General features: G+C 39.3%; 1 protein-coding gene across 1 annotated transcript in view; it reads left to right on the top strand.

Moving 5' to 3' along the window:
• adam19a (ADAM metallopeptidase domain 19a) overlaps positions 1 to 23,348 on the top strand; it is a 116,042-nt gene that overhangs the window by 40,525 nt on the left and 52,169 nt on the right. The window contains exon 4 of the mRNA XM_084109561.1: positions 17,031 to 17,106. Within this exon, the coding sequence (XP_083965687.1) occupies positions 17,031 to 17,106 (76 nt within the window). The remainder of the gene's footprint in view (positions 1 to 17,030; positions 17,107 to 23,348) is intronic.

Genomic DNA, 23,348 nt, shown 5'->3' with positions numbered 1-23,348 from the left:
CGGTTAGAGCGAGCATATAACAGAGCGTCATGTCTTGTGACGGCGTTTGCTTGCAGGCGTGCGTGTATTTATAACAGGCTCGTACACTGCGATATGAACAATTCCAGTCGCCTGAACTTAAGAGGGGACTGAGAAATGGAGGTAGGTCCGGCCACAGCGGGACGAAAACACTCTGTTCTCCTTTTCGCCGGTGAGTGACGCGCGAGGACGGAGTAGCTTTCTTGTAACGTAAAGAGAGCTCCAAGACCGTCCGCTTCTGCCATCCCTTGTGAGCGGCGCAGTTTGCGCGGCTCGAACAGAGGGAGAGGAAGCTCGCTCCGAGACTATCCGCTTCTGCCATCCCTTGTGAGCGGCGCAGTAGCGCGGCTCGAACAGAGGGAGAGTGTTATCTCATTCGCCTCATCCCCTGACGCGGCGGCGGCGCGGGCGAGAGCCGGCGGTTGAGCGGCCGGGAGGGGGGGCGGAGAGGGCGAGAGAGAAGCTCGAGGGAGAGGTTCCGGCGAGCTCCTCAGTCACAACAGTCTCCGGTGGTCTCTGCGAGCGGCGCTTCTTCTTGCGCGGCCCGGCAGGGACAGGCGGAGCGACAGCTTGGTCGAAAACTTCAAGTCGAGCCCGCAGGGTCGACATTGAAAGTTCCTTGCACTCGGGGCAGCCGCCCGTAGAGAGTGCGGTGGCGGCGTGCTCGCGGCCCAGGCAGAGAGCGCAGAAGAGGTGGCGGTCTCCGTTGCTGAGCGGGGCGCGGCACGAGCCGCAGGAAAAACGAGGTATTTTGACAAAAACGCCTCGTGCTCTTTTAGAACAGTGAGAGAAAGTGTGTGTCGCAGGGCGAACACACACAGCAGTAATAAAAGGATATGTCGCCGGATAGCGTAGCAGGCACGGATGGCTGAAGGCGGCGAAGGCGGCCGGCTTCCTCAGGCGCTGTCCTAAGCTTGCTGGTCGCTGGTTTCGACGGCGGCGGCTTCTCAAGATCCAGCGATGCGAAGAGCTTCGCTGAAGACAAGAAAATCAGAACTCAGCCTGTGAGCCCGCAATATATACACACTGGCCACACCCTTCTTGACGGTTAGAAGGGTGTGGAGGGCGCGAAGCCTGGTCTGCCTGCTGCTGCACTGCGTTGACAATAAATGCAAAATTAAGGATAATTTTTTGGCTTCAGATCTCGAAGAAAGAGAACTTTCCCGAAGCGTAAGCTACTTACGCAATACGAGAGAACCTCTCGTAAGAGAACCGACTGACAGGACAACATTGCGGCACCCATCTCATGTTATAGATCAAGATTATTTATAAAGGTTTTTAAACGACCAAACACACTCACTCACACGTATTTGAGAATCGGAATATCAGACAGGCATGTTGATGACATGGTAAGCAAGTTTGTGAATATTTTGAATAAAAAAGAAAAAGCGAAATAAAAGCGACACATCACATCACATTAGAAAAAAAATAAAAATCGGAATCGGCAGGTCAAACTCAATGAAAAATCGGAATCGGCCTAGAAAATTGTAATCGGTGCATCTCTATCTCTTATGTCTACAAAATTATTTTAGATATAGTAGCCTAGCCTATACAGTAAGTCTAGCTAGCTTGCAAATACTGAGGATACCTACAAGAGTCACCACTTCCTCTGGTGATACACTGCACACCAGCGTGCAAAGTATTACTTTGTATTATGGAGTCTGGAGATCTGGAGTCTGGAGATCCTTATTTCTTGTTGAAGGGGAACTTTGTTCTTGGGACACGTTCCTTTCTACTGTTTCAACTGAATTTTATTAATATTGATAGTGTTTGGATGCTTTTAATGATTTGTTCGAATTCTGCATTAGCAAAACACACACACAAAAAAAAAAGATAAAATTATAAATCTTTACCCGGACAAGTGACTTTTGTGCATGGACAAGTAAAACATAAATTTACTTGTCCGAAGGACAAGTGCCTCAAAAAGTTCATGTCAAGCCCTGCATACACAAATGAGTAAATGTCTGTTATAGACATTTTACACTTGCATTAAATGTAATGAAATTTAAACTTAACTTAAACTGTTACAAAATATTTCTATTTTAAATCAAATGCTGTTCTGTTTTACTTTCTATTCATCAAAAAGAGTCTCAGTGTTTTATACGATAGAGAATTTATTCATTTATGTGAACAGAATAAGATGTGAATGGTGTGTTTCTTCATTATGTGTTTTGGAAAGATGTGTGGTCATAAGATAGCTTTTGCTCCTTTTTCTTTTTCTTTTTTTATTCAAGATTATTCAAGCAAGCCTTTCAACTAAGAGCTATGAGTAATTTCTTTCTACTGCTGATTGCTGAATTGCACCTGTTTTCCCTCAGAGAAACACACACACACACACACACACACACACACACACACACACACACACACACACAGACAAGTCCAATTCCTTTTGTTCCTCCAACCCAGCTGTGCATAAAACAAGCACATTAATCTAAGGCGAAGTCCGCTGGACAGTTATCCCAGACTCTGGTGGCTGAAAATAGAAGTGTAATAAGACACACACTCACACACTTATCTCTGCCTGTGCTCAGTGCCTCCTTCACCGCAAACCCTCACAGACAGTTGTTTCTTTATAAGTTGCTGTAGTGAGCATTTCCTCTCTGTCTCATGTCCAGAAGGAGAATTGGACCAGCACAGCTTCCTTTGATTTTTTTTTCTCTTTTTTTTTTCTCTTTAATTTGTCTACTATATGATTAAACTATCAACATCAACATCCTCATCATTAAAGGCAGGAAAAGGACAAGATGACACGCAGACTACAAGACTGACGCTCATCACGCTTGGATGTTTGAAGTCCACAACAAAAAAGCCCTGGATTGTAGTCACAGTCACCAATGCTCTTTTATAATGAAAACAAAAACAAAACATGAAACATTAAATTGGCCACAACAATCCTGCATTCCTGAACAACACACAGTAACAGTGTCTGGTTTTGGTTGAGTGAATGATTTAGACAGTCATCAAACTCGGAAAAAGATTGTGAGGGCTCAGGGTTCCATTTGGGACAGGGCCTAATTTTTTTTGTTCCTGATTGAATCAGTGTTTTGAATGAATCAATAATTTATTCAGTAATTCACTCATAAGATGTCTTTTAATTTGAAGGCTGTGCCCTCCGGAGGTCATATTTGTTGGCCGCGTACGCCATCGAGCCTGTCATTACACCGTTTTTAAAATGGTTGTTTTTCTGCCACCGACAGATGTGACCTCTGAAGGTTACAGCCTTCAAAATGAGACACAGCCATACAGACCAGTCACTTCTTATGTTCCTAAATGAATCAGTTTTTTTGAACTAACCGCTTGAGTGAATGATTCAATGACTCTTATAGACAAGGCTGAATTCGGAACTGCAGACTAGCATACTGCTGTTACTATTTTTACCATATCTTCCTATGGAAGAAAAAGTGTGCTAGTATGTGGAATGTGGCTGATTTGAGTGAATGATTAACTGACTTATTCCTAAAGACAGTCACTTGTTTCTTTTTTCCTGTCTGAATTGAAGAACAGTTTCCTTCCCGTTTGTTCAAAAGAACAAAATCGTCGCTTTCTGGGAAATCAATCGCTACAATAGGGGAAGCCACTGTGGCTCTTTTTTCATACGTCATAAATTACTTGCGTCTCAGAGTGTGCTGAATAAATGCAATAAACACTGTCAGGTTATCTTGCGTATGGATGTGGATACCTAGTGTGTGGGAACTCAATCGTGTAATACAGTTCTGGGAGGGAATGACCAAAACAACATTTTAGAAGCTATGTAAATTGGTCCGTTGGTTAGTACCGTTATCTAATCAAGTCTTGTGAGTTTTATGTTGCTCATCAAGGGTTTTATTTGGTAAATGTGTTTTTTTGTTGTTTTTTTATGTCATTAATTTATGTGCATTTTAGTTTCCATTCAGTGTTTATTTATGTGATATCCCACAATTTGCATAAAAATATGTGGATAGAAACATCTGACTATACTGACATACTATCTGGAACATGCAGGCACAGACAAACGGAGTGATACAGTGCTGTATATCAGTACTTTTAGAATGCCACTTCCAGTTATTCTCCAGTCTACCCCTATTGCTTAAATCTAGAAGTTGATACAGTGTTTACACTCTTCAGGAAGTCAACCTACAAATGGCTGTTGTCTTATGGCTTAGGAATTACAGCGATGCTTGATTCCTAAACAGTCTTACATGTTCTCATGCCAGCTATTCATTCAGTCAGATAACTGTTAGAGGGTGTTACATCAGTTGGAGCAAAAGGATGGATGTGCTACATTAGTTGGAGGACGCAGATGGATGTGCACTTGCTTACATTTGGCAGCCAGCCTTTGCACAATACGATGTAGAAGCTAGTACTCAGATTGCATGTGCAGAAACATGAATACGTAGTCAATTTAAATGCTTAAATTTAGAATCAGAGCACATTTGAGCAATTTCATTGAATCTGAGCGTGTCAGTTATAGCGGATGTTTGCATTGCGCACTGTGAGGAAGGTTAAAGTTTTTTTTCTTTACTATAAAAATGGGAACTAATGTTGTATAGCTTTTTGCTGCAATGCTGTAACTAGCCTGTGCACCTCTTACAACCAACATAACTCCTGCCGGGAAGCCGTCTGTCTCAAATCATGCACCCGTCCTCTCCTCTATCTTTTGCCCACTGGGACTCCACCTTAGAATGAATCGCCTTTCAGTTTTCACTTGATTGAGCTGCACAGACCACTGTGCTGCTGCCTGAGTTTACCTGCTCAAAACTACTAAAGGGTGATTTGGCTTCCATTCTGAGAAAAGAATGAATGGTTTTAGTTCAGTGGTTCTGTGACCACAGGGACCTTGTGAAATTAATTAAAAGAAAGCTCATAATTTTTATATTATTGCACTCAATTGTAAAGGTGTTTCCTCAGGATAAAATGATTTAATTTCCCCTTTCCCCCCTTTTAAATATTCTGTCTTGGTTAAACAAGTAGACTACATTTGCCACCAAATGTGTTATGCCTATTTGCTGAAGCCATTTCAAAGTTTTATAAGTTACTCTCGTTGATGTCTATATTAATCCTACAAATCAAACATCAACAGAATTCAAACCTTCATTCCCAGCTCACAAAGATTGTTTATTGAAACTAAACTGCAAAAATGTCTCAGGTTATGACTGTAATCATGGTTCCCTAAAACATCTGAGATAGCGATACTATGGGAACGATAATACCTACTCCGCCGGACAAGTGCCTTTCTAGTATGAATCATGGTGAGCACAACTAAGACATGAGCACCTGGGACCCCAGTGTGGGATCCAAGTCTAGTTTGTAGAACCTCATAAATGTGTGCGGAGAGGACCAGCCTGCCCTATCACACACATGTATTGTATGGATACCTCTGACAAAAAGGCTTTTGAAGCCGTCATACTCCTAATTGAATGAGATCTGACAGCCATAGGTGAAGGCTGTCCAGAAGCCTCATATGCAAGAAAGATACAGTAGCCTTGACTATCGACTTGCTCTTTCTGTTTGGATATTGGGGCCCATCACGCCACATTAGTGGGGACCTGGGGACCTTAGGAACATACCCCGGTCTAGGATATAGAAAGGCTTTCACCATACTAGTTGCAAACTCTAAGCATGATGGGGCAACCTACAGGGCCTGAAGGTCTCCTACTATCTTTAGAGACGATACCGTCATAATAAACACAGTTTTTTATGTCAGAAATTTCTCTGGAAAGTTTTCATAGGCTCGAACAGGGCCGTTGAGAGGCCTTCCAAAACAACGGCCAAATCCTAGGCCGGTTCCTTCGTGCAGCTTTCAGGCCTCAGCCTCAAAAGCACCATGGAGGATGTAGTAAAGTTAGTTGTTATGGGAAGGAGGAGGCGGGAACCGGCAAACATTCAAACAACTTTTAATAATCATAAAATAAACAAATTCAAAACGAAAGTAAAGACGGCAGCCCCTCACGGACGATTGCCACCACATATAAAAGCAAAACATAAATTTTATGCTTCCACTCCTCCGTGAGAGATCCTCACGCCGTTCCCCCACGGCCCTCGGCTGCTCACCACAGAGGAAATGCAACACCTGCGCATTTCCATCCAAAGGTGTATGGTAAGCAGCAATGGCCACCAGAGTGGAAGGAGATAACCCCGTGGAGAACCAAACCTGCAGGAAATTGAGCACTGTACCAACCATACAGTTAACTGGGTTCAGCTGGCAATTTCCGCATCATGAAGTGAAGACTCTCCACTTTAAGGCATATAGTTTCCTCATGGAGGGAGCTCTGAAGTGAATTATGAGGTCCAAGAACAATACTCGGGCCGGCCAGAACGGGCTACTAACAATAGATGGACCCTGTCCCAGTGGACTCTCTCCAGAACTCCCGGGAGCAGAGCAATCGGGGAAAAGGTGTACAGATGCAGCCTTGGTCACATCTACACCATGGCATCCAGCTGAGGGAGAATGAAAGCGGACAGTGTGTCGTTTCTTGAGATGCGAATCCGCCTGGCTGTACTCCCTCCAGAACGACTCCACCACCATGGGGTGGAGTCTCCATTCCCTGGGCCTCAGCACTTGCCTCGACAGGATGTCTGCTTTTGGTGCGGATATACACTTCTCTCAGGGAGAGCAGCTTTCCCTGAGTCCACAGGAGGATATGGTTTGCCAGTTTGTGAAGTGGACGCGACCGCAGACCCCCCAGACGAAAATGGTTTCCTCCACAACCTCGACACCTCTGTGTGGAGATCGGGAAAAAACAGCAGGCCCCGATGTGGAGGTTGTATTTAAGAAGACAGAAAACACTTGAAAACAGAAAAGAGCTTGCTTTTTGGACCTCTCAGCCAGCCAGTCAATTTTCAGTTTGGCCACGGCATAAGTTACAGCTCCTCATAAGCAGGAGAATTAGGTGGCATGTCCTCAATATCTCCTGCCTCAATGCTCAGCACATTCATCTCCTCGAAGCTGGGTAGCTGAAGCACCAGGCCCTCAGTCTGGGCAGATAAAAACAGCAGAGCGTGCTTCGGATCCCTGAGAGTGGGTGCTGGATCTAGCTGGTGAGAGCAGAGACATGGCAGAGCCTATCTCCAACCCCTCTATTAGATCCATCCTCGGCAGCAGCAGGGCCTAAACCACGGGGAGCGCCCGGCAGGAGCGAAGTGTCCTTAGCAGTAGCTGCTCACAATGAGCAGTCAGCCCCCTTGAGAGCTGACCGTGTAGGCTCCTCTTCCAGACAAACAAACCATAAATTGTGTGATATAGCAAGGTATATTGCTCACCATTTCTTTAATATATTTATATATATATAATCAGCGTTATAATATAAGTGTTCCCATAGCGTCAATATCTTCAGCGCAGCATGAGTTGAAAGGGAACAGCTTTTTCTAAATTTGTTCAGCAACTTGTTTAATTCTAAGGGTCAGGGGGAAGGTCATAACTTTTTGCTGAAAAATACTTCACTATCATTAAGTGGACCTCAGGGGAGAAAAAAATTAAATGGTTACAAAATATGACCCTTTATGTTCCTCTCACTGAATACATTTACTGAATCCCATTAGCATTGTCCCTTTCTCAGCCATTACTGAGCATTTTAGGAACAGTTTGGCCACTCAGATGTCTGCTCGCTTTGTTTTTTGTGCAACATCATTTTAGGCAAGTAACCAGAGTACACATTTTCAAGAGATTTCTGAGAGCTATGGATACATATTGCCCACAGTGCTCCTTTATTAAGACCAGGAATGTACAAAACTGAAGTTGACTTGTAAGTTGTATGAAGGTCATAAAGAATTAAGGCTAGGCCTACTTTAGATTCCACAGCCACACTGATTAAATTAGTTTCTTCAAGGAAATATGGATGCTAAGTGCAGCACTTTAGTTAGGTCATAGTTATCACAAGTAAAACATTGATTATGAATAATCATGGGAGCAGATGATTTGAAGACTGTTACAATCACATTAGTCTGGAGTCATTGTTTACACAAACAAAGCAATTCAAATCTCATTGCTTATCTCTACTTTTCAGAACAAATGGTAACACTTTATTGAAAGGTGATGTAGTTACACGTTACTAGTACTATAGTAATAACATTACATTATGCATAATTACAAGTAACTAACCCTAAACCAAACCCTTACCCTAACTGTACTGTAACTCTATAGTAAGTACATGTAGTTCATTAATATTCCTCAGTACTTATTTGAGTAAGTACAATGTAACTGTCACCTTTAAATAAAGTGTAACCGAATAAATACATTTCTGTCATGACAACTCTCGGAGAGATTGGCATGGTAATGGTAATGGATATGGCAATGTTAATGTATGGTCTTGGCGGAATAGATCTGCTACGCTGCTGCTGCTGCTGCTGCAGTGCAAGTACCAAGACACTTGCTACTGCCAATACATTTAAAGACATTGCTGTGAGCATGTAGGACATGCTGCTGCTGCTGCTGCATATGTAACATACATGAATTAACCCCTGTAGCAGATCTATACTGCCCTACAAAGGCAAAAGACCTTAAGTCGCTAGAGTGTGGAACTGAGAAAAATGACTTTAAAGATTTTTAGTTGTCCCGCCAAATTAATTATAGGTAGGACACTGGAAATCTGGCAAATAGATGTTTAAGTAATGGAAATTATATACATAAAAAAAATTTGAGCTCAAACTTGACTTTTGACCACTATTTTAAAGTTACTGTACTCTGCCTTTGTATTGTCAGCAAAAAGTGAGAAGTCATGCCAAGGCAAAAGGCAGTAACTTCCACATTATCAATATTTAGTTGCTGATCACCATTAACAAAATCATTATAGTAACACCTGTATAAAATCTAGTGATCATGGCATTTATTTTGTATGATTTACAATTATTTATAGCCATCTACTTATTGCTATCCTGTGCTTTGGTTGCATTCTGATGGCATTATTAATACATTTGACATGACAAAATACCTCCATAAGATATATTAGTCCAGCGTTGACTCGACCGCGTTTAGGGCGGGGCTGAAGGCGAAGTTTTGGCACTCTGCATGCCAGCTAGTTTGCCAAGCTTTAATTCTTGGTTGTATTCATCTGATACGGCAATGTGTAACGTTTTTCTGTCAACTCTGCATAATCCTTCGCGATCGATATCGCACGTTTGTTGATGGAGCGGGTTCAGACCATACTAAATGTTCTGACCGCAATTGTGCAGGACAAAGCTCTGAGGACATCAGAAGTTAGAGGGACTGATGGCAGCTGTACAAAGTACACAGGCTACACCGTAATTTTAATTTGAATAGACATTAAAACAAAGGCAGATAACCGTACAATCTGGTAGGTAGCATTATTTAACTGAACACCGGCACAGTAACTTCATATTGACGCACGGCTGAACAAAGGCAGAGCACCGTAACTCGTAATTTGAGCGTTCCAAAACAAAGCCAAAGAGCGGTAACTGATGTTACGGTGTTCTGCCTTGGTTTTTCATGGGCTTTTGGAAGTTACTGTTAAGACAAATCATTATTTTCTCGAAAAAACAACGGAATTGATTCAAGATACTTATCCACATGATAAAGGAGGTCTTGAATGTGCCAAAAATATAAATAACTCATTTTCGACCAAAAACGAAGTTACGGTCTTTTGCCTTTGCACGGCAGAATACAGGTGGAGCTGGGGAAGGTGGAGGGTTTCTGAAGCACGCTGCAGGCTGCTAACAGCAACACTATTGGTATTTGTTTGAATATTGAGCCACAGCTCATTGGCCACTGATGGAACAGCAACCAATCAGCTGCGCTATGTAGATGACGATGTGATCGTTACCAAATTAAGTTAAGGACCTATCAGCCTGCGCCATCTAGGGTGTTATGCCAGAACTTGGTATAAATAAATATATATAATATAATATAATATAATATAATATAATATAATATAATATAATATAATATAATATAATATAATATATTATTATGCACGTCATTCCTCAACTTAACCATATATATATAACTTGCAGCATATGCACATTGCTTGACTGCAAGCTATTCCTTTGAAATAGGCAACTATTGTTTGAGCTATCAAAAACGATTGCCTATAATGCTCTTTAGAAATGTTTTGGGTTCAGTGCCAGACAAGCTGGACAGCATCTGTGGTTATAATGTTGATTACACACACCCACACACAACTTTCTCTGTTGTTTTTTAAAGCAAAAATCACAGAATATGGGGTTACTACATAAAATGCACCCTGTTTAAAACCCACAAAACATATTGTTATCAGACAAGTCTTACAAAGATTTGCTTAATGGCTTTGTATGAAATTATATCCAATAGTTTAGCTTTGTTGTCATGATGACTTGACGTACGGTAACTGCACTGAAACGCACTGTTTACACAAAGTAAAGAATTATGTTGTAAATTCATCCACGAAGTTCATCCACCTGTAAGTATTCTCACTTAATGAAATCATCAAACAACTTTATATTTCAAGAAATAAACAGGTTTTTACTTCATTTGTGTAAGTGGAAAAGCACAGGATTCATATTTAAACTGAGGGGCAAATTATATTCTTTGGTACCCAATATTATGCCTACAGTGCTGTTGATAGAGCTTAACTTGTTTTGAACCCGGAACATTCCTTTAACTCAGATATACAGGTAAAAACATTACTGACTATTGCCTCTCATGCTAAACTGATTACACCTCTAGCAAACACAGCTATCGCTGTTTATTGCCCATAATGCTCTGAGTAACAAAGCTTACCTGTCTAAGAACAACTACATAATTTCATTCTGGGGATTTTAAACATCAAAGTGAGTGAAAGTTTTCTGAACACGAATGCACAAAAAACACTAAATTATTGGTGTGCAAAGTCTAAGTGAGCTGTTTATGTCACAGAGCTTTAGCCTGAAGGTTCTTTTAATAGTTACCAGCATTTGGCCAGTTAAAATAGGTGTTAGATCAACACGTACGCTGTAGTTCCCAACATATACTAAAACAATGTGACTCATGCCTTGTTGATCACATTAACTTTGTGTCCCCCCACCCTCCGAACCCTCAAATGTTTGCCACTGTGTCAGCATGGCTAAGCGTGGAAGAGGTAATGAGTGTGTAGCTCAGAGCAGTGATTTTGAGTGGTTAGTGTTTATGTGTGGATGTGAGCTTTGCTAATAGGCTGGTTTGTTTTGTCTGTTGACTGTAATACAGAAAGAGAGTGCATTTCTCACTATGCTGTAAAAAGTGTTTACCTTTTAAATGGTGGTAATTCAAAGTACAGGGTGATTGACCAAAGGAAAAGTTCAGTACACTGAGGGTTTTGGGCATTTATGAAGCGCTTTTCAATCGCTATAGAGTTATTATGGCTGGAGTTTGGGGAATTGGGGACTCATAAAGTCTGAAAATCATAGAGGTAATTTATGAAAGCGCAGATAATGGTGCTCTCTCAGTAATAATACACAAATCAAACTGCCAGCTGTGTTCTCTCATTGAAATGTTATGGACACACACACGCATAACAATCTCCTCCATCTCAGCAGCGGTCTCCCCACCAACTCTAGATTGAAAATGTGCCATCATTTCATTCTTGTTGGATGCGAAAGGTCATCACTCTGATTCGCTGCATGTTTCAAGATTTCTTTCATTTCCTAGCCCATTCCTCGCTCCTCAGCAGCTCTTTCCAAAATGGTTGTCCTTATGACTCACCTCTACTGTTTTGGTGGTATTGCCATGTTAGAGTTTCACCTCTTTTAAAAGCAGAAAAACCAAGAAGCAATATAATTCGAAAAGCGACATTGAAGTCAGATCTGCTGAGAATAAAGAATGTCTCACATAGACGTTTCTCAAGGTTAGTCTGTCCACTTCACTACGGCTTCTATAGGTTGCCTGAAAAGTATTGCCTGTCATAATGTCAGAACTATAATTAAAAAACATTAATTGTACAGAAGTGGGTTCTCAGTGTTGAAGTGTATTTTCATTTCAGTATTCAGATACTTTCTCTAATCTCAGTTTATGCAGAGATAATTAACTGTAAACTATTCATCCCATTCAACCCATTCAAGTGTAAATGCATTGCACTGGTGCTTTTAAAATGTTGTTCAGTTTGAGCAGCTTGACCTGTCTACTTATGGCTCAATAATAATGTGGGTTGGGACGTTGGGCTGTTTGTCCGAACAAATGGGACCTAGAACATTGGTGGTTGGAGGTTTTTTGGTGGGGCTACTAGTGGCATTCGCAAAAAGATCTGAAGTTGAGAAAACTCAAAAACTTGAGGCAACCCGCTTCAGGACTTTTTGAGTATATTCAACTTTGCATCAACAAAAAAAGTTGCATCAACTTAACAATTAAAGTTGAACTGTGCTTTCATGAAACATAATACAATCTATAAGCATTTTTTTTTTAACTCATGAATCCAAGTTCACTAAGCTTGCATTTTTAAGTTATAGTGAGCATTAGCATTACATAGTAGTGGCTCTGAAATTACACACTTCACCTTCACCAAGCATCATATCTCATTGTTTGAATGGGAATATGCTGCATGTGCTGTGGATCGCAATCATTCTCCATCTCCAATTGAACAACTTGACTTTACGGTTATAAATGTTGTAGTGTCCCTTTGCATGTATGTGTGTGAGCGTGTTTTTATGTGTGCATGTCCTGATGGATAGACTAGATTACAGAGTCAGTCCTCACATCCTGCACACTCCCAGCTCTAATCACAGCCTCCCTCTCTGACGGGATCACGGCTCTGACCACCCGCCCTTTTCAAAGCCACACAATAACACTCCAGCTGAAGCCTGGCCTCTTATCAGCCAGATATTTTACGAGAGGATGGTGTGATGAAGAAAGATTCACTTCTGGAAGGAATGATGGGATAGAGTAGGATTGATGGCTGAGATAATATATATATATATATATATATATATATATATATATATATATATATATATATATATATATTTTTATTATTATTATTTTATTTTTTTCTCTCATTCAGCCAGTGCTTTGAAGCATGTGAGGCCTTTATGGAAAAAACACATCTGCAGTATGAGTGGAATCATATTAAAAGGTTTTTAGTGATTTAGAGGGACTGTGATTAAAATGATGTTCACATGAACACACATATTATGGGAACGTACTGATCACTGGAGAATATTTGGTATCAGTCTATACATACATAGCCTACTAGGGGTGTAACTGTTCTCTGTAAAAAAAAACCTAACCGTACCGTTCTCCACCCACGGTTCGGCACGCACTTGAACGCGGTTCATCTGAGGGTACGTTTACCTGGCAACAATATGCTTAAAATGGAGAAGTTTTTCCTTTGAGTTTCCTTACAGACGACACCATTGTCAAAACGATCCCTATTCACACGGATCCGCGAAAACGACTAAAAACGCTGTATTCTGTTGCCAGGCCATTAGTTGGCGATGAAACATATAGATTTTTTTTTTTTTTTTTTAACAAATGAATCAAATCAATGATTTCAGCATACAACAAGAATGCTTCATAGGACAGATATCACATATCTTCAAACAAATTAATCTTCCATTAAAGGAATCTTCCTTTTTCCTATTGACACATTCAAGATTCATAGAATTTGGTAAACATAGTGGGGACATTACAATATAAGGAATTCCTCCATAAAGTTTAACAAAATTTCATTTTTCATAAAATTTCAATAATACATTAATTATTTTTAATGAACTTTAATGACTTCTTCAGCGATTCCATCTCTATTAAGAATAAATTCCATTTAGGTATGCATTTTGCTAATTTTTGTTTATGGATAGACGTTTACCACATATTCAAACATTATGCTTCTGTGTGTGAAAGAACATACAGTATAACATCTTTTAGAGATCATTTATAATTCACCTTTCTTGGGGCAAAAAGAAAAGAACTAACATCAGACCAACATTTTAAAGATAAATCACAGTTGTAAAACAAATGAGCCAAGTCTTCCTCGTGTACAGTACAAAAAGAACATTGTCAGTGTCCATGAATTTTGAAAACGAAGCTTTACATGGACAGATTTTGTGAAGTATTTTAAAATGTACCTCTAACTTTATTCAGCATGCATACAAAATTGATATGAATTTAACCATGCCTCTTTCCAATGAATATCAGCAATTTGTGCATTCCAAAAAAAAAAATCCCTCTAGGAGAGATTTTATGATTGGATTGAAAAAATGAATCTGATATGTTTATTATTACAGGAATGAGGAAAAAGTTTGATACCATCAACTATTAACTCAGGAAGTTTCCTTTCGTTACTTCCAAAAGTAAGGTGACTTTTCATTAAATGTTTCAACCCATTTGGAATAGCTTTTACAACTTGCTGAAACTCTTGAAATACTATAGATTGAACACGTAATACGCATGTGCATGACGTCATCCTTTTTTCAGATTTGCGTTTTTGTTGTTTACTCGGAGACCGTTTTCAAAAACTTGCACTTTGAAACCCGTTTTCAAAAAGTTTGCTTTTTCAGGCACCCAAAAAGCTGTTGTCGTGTAAATGAACGGCCAAAGCGCATAAAAAGTCTTCTGTTTTTAGTTGAAAACAGTGTTGTGTAAACAGCCTCTTAATCTGACTAATCTGTATGTTGATAGTACGCAAGCGCAGATTAGACCTGAACAGCAAACATTGCTATCTGTTTAAACTAAACTCATTTAAGCCTTGTCAATTTAAACATTTAAGAGTCAGAAGACGCGAATGAGAACTTGCGTAAACCTGCGTCTCAGACAGAGCGCAAATATTGAGTCCTCTTTCAAGTCAACATGGCCGTCTTGGTCAGTATCCTAGCAGACATAGTCGGTTACGTGAATGAAACAGTCATGGCATGAGTTATCATTATCAGTGTACTGGAACATTGTGTCTTAAAGTGACAGCAAGCTAATATTCCTGCTGTCTGTGTTTTTAATTTTTATCAAACAACAAAAGACAAGGAAAACATTTAATGCTCTAGATTGAATAGCTTTTGCAACTTTAATAAAGATTACGCTTTAATTTTTTTATATGCAATGTTATTTTACAATTTCTGTACCTAAAAAGTAATGTTAGATCTTTACCTGAAAAACTTGAAAAGCATGTTTATTTAATTTGTATCTTTGCTCTATTTATTTGTGCTGTTGCTTGTAGTTATTGTCATGTTTATGTTCAATTAGTGTCACCTTCATGGACTTTTATTTTGTTTGTCTTCAGTCACGTTTCCTTTGTTCTATTTTCCCACCACTCATCAGTCACCATGGACACTAATCCTCCCCCACAGCTGCTCATCATTTAGTTTGTTATCTCTGTGTATTTAGTTCCTCTGTTTACAGTATTTAGTGTTGGTTGTTGTTTGTTATCAGTACACACTGCTACACCAGTTTGTCTTTAGTTTTATTAAACTACGTTGATAATTTGATCCTGTCTTCAGTCCTTCATCTTCATCCTCATCCTCATCTTTATCTTGTGACAGTAACAGTATATTATTTGTTCATATTTTCTTTATTTTTATTTGACAGTAGTCCTTTTTTTCCTGAGCATAGCACATAGCCTACCGAATCGTACAGAAATGTGACCCTAAAACCGTGATGCAAACTGAACCATGAGCAATTTGAACTGTTGCACCCTTTATATAATATATATGTATATATGTATATATATGTATATATATATATATATATGTATATATGTATATATATATATAATAGCACAGCACAAATTTTGTTTTCCCTGCTTTCTGATTATGTACTTGTTTGATTCTATGATCATCCGCTGTGTCTCGTCTAGTTCTCAGTGTATATATACTCCCTGTTTGGTTATGTCCTTTGTCGGTTACCATCATAATTTAGTGTGTAAGATGATTGTGTATTCTCCTGGTTAATTAAACTCCTTGAATGTTGCATCTGCATCAATTGTATTGAATTGCGACAACACCACACATTACATTGATTAATTCCTGTTGATTAATTTCCCAAATGTTTGAATGTGATGTATTGAATATTAAATTTGCCTAAATTTTACATTTTGATTACCTGTTGTCTCATAATGGTCACTTACAGTAAACATAAATAATTTCAAACTTTTAAATATATCCTTAAGCAAATTTAATATCCATTTTTATACTGTACATTATAATTTTGCGATTCCCAAATGCACTTTTAGCATTGGAAATAATTAAAATGTTTAGTGACCTAGAGCAAGGTTTCCCAAACTTTCCCAAAGACAAGTATAATCTATCTCAAGACCCACCAAAATATTTAAGATTAGAAAACAATTGACATTACTTTAAAGCTACACTGTGTAGGATTTTCTCCCATCTAGCGGTGAAATTGTTTATGACTACCAACTGAATATTGCTTTCTAGCCCCTCCCATTCCGAGGGCGTTTTAACTCCTTCGGTGGCCGTATTATTTCAAATCTGCCGGCAGTCGCGAGTAATCTCCCCCTCGCATTCATCACGGTGCCACTGAGTGTAAAAACGTGAAAGGCGAAGCTTAAAATTTCAGCTATGTCCCTCTTTGGCTAATGTATTTTCAAGATGGAGGCACAACATGGCTGCCACTATTCGAGCGGCTCGCTCGTATGTATTCTAAATGGCAGATTCTACGCTTACAAGAATACTTGATTAGTTGGTAGAAGTAATTACACATTAATGAGCACATATCATTTTGAAAGAACAAAGTGTTTTTTGCTAAGAATCAACTTAAAAAATTACACAGTGAGCTACACTTAAGATTAATCTTAATCAATAGTTGGATATGACGAGTATTTCATAATAATAATATATATTTTTAATAGTACAAAAAAAAAATCAATAGCTTACTAATATTTACATTTTAATTTCTTCACTTACAGACATTAAAGGTTATATTAAATATGTCCATAAAACTTGAAACACGCTCACTCCGGTCCGGATATGAACTGTAATCCGCGCTGCGGGCGTTGTTAATCGCGGTGTTCAACGCAGAAAACACTCTCATGCTCGAAGACAAAGTATTGCTGTGGAAATGGCAAAAACCTCCACCAAATGTGTGTATGTGTGTGTGTGTAGTGATATCACAGTGACAGCTTGTTTATTCATTTTGTCTCTCTTAGGGAGCTCCTGGGTCACGACTTCACTGAAACTCACTATGAGAATGGCCTCCCCGTCACCAAAACCAGCAAGCACACTGTAAGCAGGACTGAGACCTCTGTATGTGTTTATGTGTGTGTGTCTCTTTATCTCTGCATCTCTGTTCCTCTCTCTCTGTCTCTGCTTCTCTCAGTTCCCAGACTTCAGTTTCAGTGTGTATTATTTTTGACATATAAAGCTTCATTTATTTTGTATAAACAGTGCAGTATTTCCCCTAAATGTTGTATTAGCGCTATCAATTAAACAGATTCATTTATTGTGATTAACTATATAAAAAAAGCACAATAAATTTCCTCAGGCAAACTTGATTGCAAAAGAGATGACTGTGGCATATTGGCCGGTGGTGAGTTTATATTCAATGATTACTGATGATCATTCAATGATCAACTAAAATTGTATTTACTTCTAAAAACACTTTTTGTAATTCATTCAATCCTTTCTCTATTCATTGTTTTAATCTGCCGCAATAATTGAATTTCTTAGAATTATCTTCACTTGGCACTCAAATATTTCCGTCTGATTATTTTCATTAACTTGGGTTATTTAATGAGCACATGATGTAATGAGCCATATATCATTTAATGAGCAGTCAAATAAAGAAAAAGACTGACACTTCTAATTTGTAAATAATTTGTTTAGAAGTGTATCTCACAAAAACAAATCTCAGTCATATTTTATCCCAAAATAAAAATATTTTATCCCTTTTTTTTCCGCATTGGGACATCATTGTCATGACAATTAAACACATTGTCCTTCAATATTTTCATTACTTTAATGCATTTTACTTGTCATGTAAAACAATTTTATTGTTGTTGTGTTCGGTGTTGGGGGTAATGCATTACAAGTAACGCAAGGAACTAAAGCAACGCGAGACTTTTAAATTTACAACAAAATATCTGAGTTACTTTTTCAAACATGTAACTCAAGTTGCTTTGTTTTCCCATTTATTGACTGACACCTCTTCTGTCCCCATGTTGTGAACATGCATTTACTCATCTCACTTGCACAAAAACAGATTCAGTATTCCTCAAAATGAATAAAAACAGTGAAACAGTGAAACAGCTCAGAATACACAAACCTGCATTAATTAAATATGTTAAATTACACAAATATACTTTATGTATTTAATCTCACTTTATAAACCAATGTCTTTGCTGCTGACCCTCAATGTTCCAGTTCAACCATACCAATAAGCAAAAATGACTTTTAAACATCACATTTGTGTTGAATTTGTTGGTTTTATTGCACCCTTCGAAGGCCAATTGCGTCAAATGCGCTCTTCGTTTCTCTGGGCAATGAAGAATACAACTGATGGACCTTTCGCGTCCTACCCTACCCCAGAATTCATTGCGCGCCAATGATGAAAGGATTTTTATTCTAAGAAAATGGTGGGTGGTAGTTCTGTAGCGGTTGAGGAATTCACATATAAATGTAATTATTGTTTTTTAATTTACACAAATAGCTAGTGAAACAAGTGTTAAAAGCCAGAAGTCTTTCTTAAAAAATGTGAACTTAAACTAAAAATGTTACCACTGCGCAGCTTCATTTGTTTGGTGGTCTGAGGCAAAACTTCTTGTAATATTTTGTTTTGTTTTAGGGAGCAAAGAGCAGACCACTCAATTTATTAAAATGAGGGCTGACATTGACCACCGGGGCCAAAAACTCGGGCGTTGAAGCATGTCAAAATCCAATAAAAACTCATAAAAGCAAATAAAAAAAAATCTACTTTTCTGCCTCCATTTATTTTTTGAAAATCCCCTCACAAATGTCCGCTGTCTGCTGCTGTTACAAAGCTGCTAGGCCATTTAACGACGGTTCAGTGTTGCTAAGTCTGGAATTGAACTGATTCGACCTTCGTGCAGCCTCCGAATTGGGACATCCTATTGAGGCTGTGTCCTTCCTAGTCCAGTCCTTCGGTGGCTTGTAGGCTAGAGTCCTCCTCAGCATTAAACGCTAGAATGAGACGGTATAGGAAGTGCGCATGGCTACGTCATAAATGTTCCGCCCCGCTGTCACCGCACAAAAATACTATTTAAAATTTGTATTACAAATCTTTATATTAACTGGCTTTCTATTAATACAGTACAGTGAATGACAACCGTGTGGTCTCCCAGTGGCTTACATTATTGACAGTTTAGTGTTAAGTGATACATTTACAGCAAAACAAAAAATAACATCTATACTTTCATACATTATTTCTGTCTTACATTTCATAATGAACTCAGACGAGCTCAGTTTTCCGACTCGTTTTCTGTCAGTTTATTCTTGTGAATTTGAATATGTGCAAAGGATTGTGGGTGATTTAAGGCCGCGAATGATACATCCGATGCATCCTTCAAAACAGGCCGAATGAAGGATGCGAAATGAAGGCTGCCTTCCAATGATCCTTCGAACTGAGATGGCCTTCGGTGACGTTTCGTGACAGCCAAGATTTGCAACCTTCTTGGATGCAGCCGTCCGTTTGAGAAACACCCCTATAGAGTGTTAAACGTCCTATTCTTCTGCAATCCAGAATGTCAGAACAGCTGAAAGGTTTGCTTGAGCTGCGCCCTCTACTGTACAGGTGTGAATTTGCATTTCCTTCAGCCTGAGGATTAAGGCCTCATTATACTTCTGCGTCGGACCTACGCCGGAGCCTATACGCCGTAGGCAACGTGTTGGTTTTAATTTATACTTCTGCATTGTTGTCCGCGTTGACGCGCACCTAGGGAGCATGTGAAACCCCGAGGGAGGGGTTCTGGCAGACCAATCACAGCGTTTGCGTCCGCGTAGAATTGACGCGTTGTTACATTTTTGGAGAGGTGCACGTCAGGGTACGCCGAAGGGTACGCGCGCTACACACAGCTTACGACGTAGCTACGGCGGCAGTTCGACGCAGAAGTATAAATAGGCCTTTAGTCATTTCACTTTCCGTTATTATAAAACAAACATGCAAGCTCAGTCCAGATAAGAAAAAGTAACGCAAAAGTAACACAACACATTACTTTCCATAAAAAGTAACTAAGTAATGCTGGTTGTGCTCACTGATTTTATTATATTTTACTAATATAGAAATTTTATTTCAGATCAACCATCATTGGTGTGCCATAGTAAATCTTATTAGCAAAACTCTAATGTGATACTACATGATCAGGCCTGTGAAAACATACCTGAACACTCAAATCACAAATAAAACAGCCTTATACAATGATAGTCTAAAGTTGCCAGTAGGGATATTTTTTGTTATGAATAATTCGTTCCTTATTTTTGATTCCTGCAAAACATTCAGTTAACGGGCAAAAAAGACTCTGGAGATTCCATCACGGTATATTTTAGCTGCAGAAGGCAGATTTCATACGGATAATTTATTGCTAACTCTTGCAGAAAGTTGTGAAAACTTGTCACTTATGTTCTTCCGTTGAATGTGGTTGAGGTGTGAAGTGCCGGGTTCAATCAAGGCCGAGAGCGACTTGATATCAAAAAAGTGTGACTCGAAATATAGGACAAAATTGCTCGATTTTTCACGCTGTCTGTTCGTTGCAAAACAGTCTTGTTTTGCTGCACGCATCTCTAAAATTGATCAGCCAGAAAAGGATACAAAACCACAAGCGGATTTCTTCAGCTGTAAACTGCCTTTCCAGACTGTTATGAAGGATCCCAAATCAACTTGCTGTCCCTGCACAAGCTCTGAGATTTGTAATTGGGTTTTCATCACTTGACAAGGGTTGAAGGGAGTGAAGTCACACCCCTGATTATTTTTGAGCCCTTTTAACAGCTTCCAGATGCCCCCTCGAGTGAGCAGCACAGGATGGGCATACAGCTTACCACTGGGCGCTAACACACAAAGAGCTTTTCAAGGGAATGAGCAGATCGCTTTAGGTAGTGCAGAGATCACAGCACCCTACTCTGTTGCTGATAGATGTGGTAATTCAATCTATAGAAAATCACAGAGGATTTATTTTTCTTTTTGTCTTTCTTTTGACTATCAGTGTCTGAAAAGCAAAATATGACACAGGGGACTGATGCCTAAGCCTGCTGGTTAACTGTGCATTGCAATCAGGTTGAAATTTTTCCCCTTTAGTAAGCACACACACACACACTCACTCACATACTCACAAACAGAGGTTTAATTAGCGTTGTATTTATAACTTCATAAAAAAAGTAATTAAGCAAACCTTAGTCCTATCAAATCAAAGAAAATCAAATATTCATGAGTCCTGCAGCGGAAGATTAAACTGTCAGTGCGCAGGCTTCACATTATAGCAAATCAGTTTTATGTCTTAGTTCCAGTTATTGGAAATGAAAATATTCCCTATGATGGCATGACATTATGATATGGAATGGATCTGTGAATAAATGGTGCGCAATTTTGATCTACTGACAACAGAGACAAAGAGGAAACTGACAGGAAGAGGAAGTTCTGCTGTCAATTTCACAACACGTGCACACACACAATAAAATACACATACAGTGAGGAAAATAAGTATTTGAACACCCTGCTATTTTGCAAGTTCTCCCACTTGGAAATCATGGAGGGGTCTGAAATTGTCATCGTAGGTGCATGTCCACTGTGAGAGACATAATCAAAAAAAAAAAATCAAGAAATCACAATATATGATTTTTTAACTATTTATTTGTATGATACAGCTGCAAATAAGTATTTGAACACCTGTCTATCAGCTAGAATTCTGACCCTCAAAGACATGTTAGTCTGCCTTTAAAATGTCCACCTCCACTCCATTTATTATCCTAAATTAGATGCACCTGTTTGAGGTCGTTAGCTGCATAAAGACACCTGTCCACCCCATACAATCAGTAAGAATCCAACTACTAACATGGCCAAGACCAAAGAGCTGTCCAAAGACACTAGAGACAAAATTGTACACCTCCACAAGTCCTGGAAAGGGCTACGGGGAAATTGCCAAGCAGCTTGGTGAAAAAAGGTCCACTGTTGGAGCAATCATTAGAAAATGGAAGAAGCTAAACATGACTGTCAATCTCCCTCGGACTGGGGCTCCATGCAAGATCTCACCTCGTGGGGTCTCAATGATCCTAAGAAAGGTGAGAAATCAGCCCAGAACTACACGGGAGGAGCTGGTCAATGACCTGAAAAGAGCTGGGACCACCGTTTCCAAGGTTACTGTTGGTAATACACTAAGACGTCGTGGTTTGAAATCATGCATGGCACGGAAGGTTCCCCTGCTTAAACCAGCACATGTCAAGGCCTGTCTTAAGTTTGCCAATGACCATTTGGATGATCCAGAGGAGTCATGGGAGAAAGTCATGTGGTCAGATGAGACCAAAATAGAACTTTTTGGTCATAATTCCACTAAACGTGTTTGGAGGAAGAAGAATGATGAGTACCATCCCAAGAACACCATCCCTACTGTGAAGCATGGGGGTGGTAGCATCATGCTTTGGGGGTGTTTTTCTGCACATGGGACAGGGCGACTGCACTGTATTAAGGAGAGGATGACCGGGGCCATGTATTGCGAGATTTTGGGGAACAACCTCCTTCCCTCAGTTAGAGCATTGAAGATGGGTCGAGGCTGGGTCTTCCAACATGACAATGACCCGAAGCACACAGCCAGGATAACCAAGGAGTGGCTCTGTAAGAAGCATATCAAGGTTCTGGCGTGGCCTAGCCAGTCTCCAGACCTAAACCCAATAGAGAATCTTTGGAGGGAGCTCAAACTCCGTGTTTCTCAGCGACAGCCCAGAAACCTGACTGATCTAGAGAAGATCTGTGTGGAGGAGTGGGCCAAAATCCCTCCTGCAGTGTGTGCAAACCTGGTGAAAAACTACAGGAAATGTTTGACCTCTGTAATTGCAAACAAAGGCTACTGTACCAAATATTAACATTGATTTTCTCAGGTGTTCAAATACTTATTTGCAGCTGTATCATACAAAAAAATAGTTAAAAAATCATACATTGTGATTTCTGGATATTTTTTTTTAGATTATGTCTCTCACAGTGGACATGCACCTACGATGACAATTTCAGACCCCTCCATGATTTCTAAGTGGGAGAACTTGCAAAATAGCAGGGTGTTCAAATACTTATTTTCCTCACTGTATATAGTTGTGTGTGTGTGTGTGTGTGTGTATGTATGTACATCAAATTATATATATATATATATATATATATATATATATATATATATATATATGTGTGTGTGTGTGTGTGTGTATATATATCTATATATATATATATATATATATATATATATATATATATATATATATATATATATATATATATATATGTGTGTGTATATATATATATATATATATATATATAT

Source organism: Abramis brama (assembly GCF_963993115.1).
Source record: "Abramis brama genome assembly, chromosome: 3".
Classification (NCBI taxonomy): Eukaryota; Metazoa; Chordata; class Actinopteri; order Cypriniformes; family Leuciscidae; genus Abramis; species Abramis brama.
This window is presented reverse-complemented; position numbering and strand designations above follow the sequence as displayed.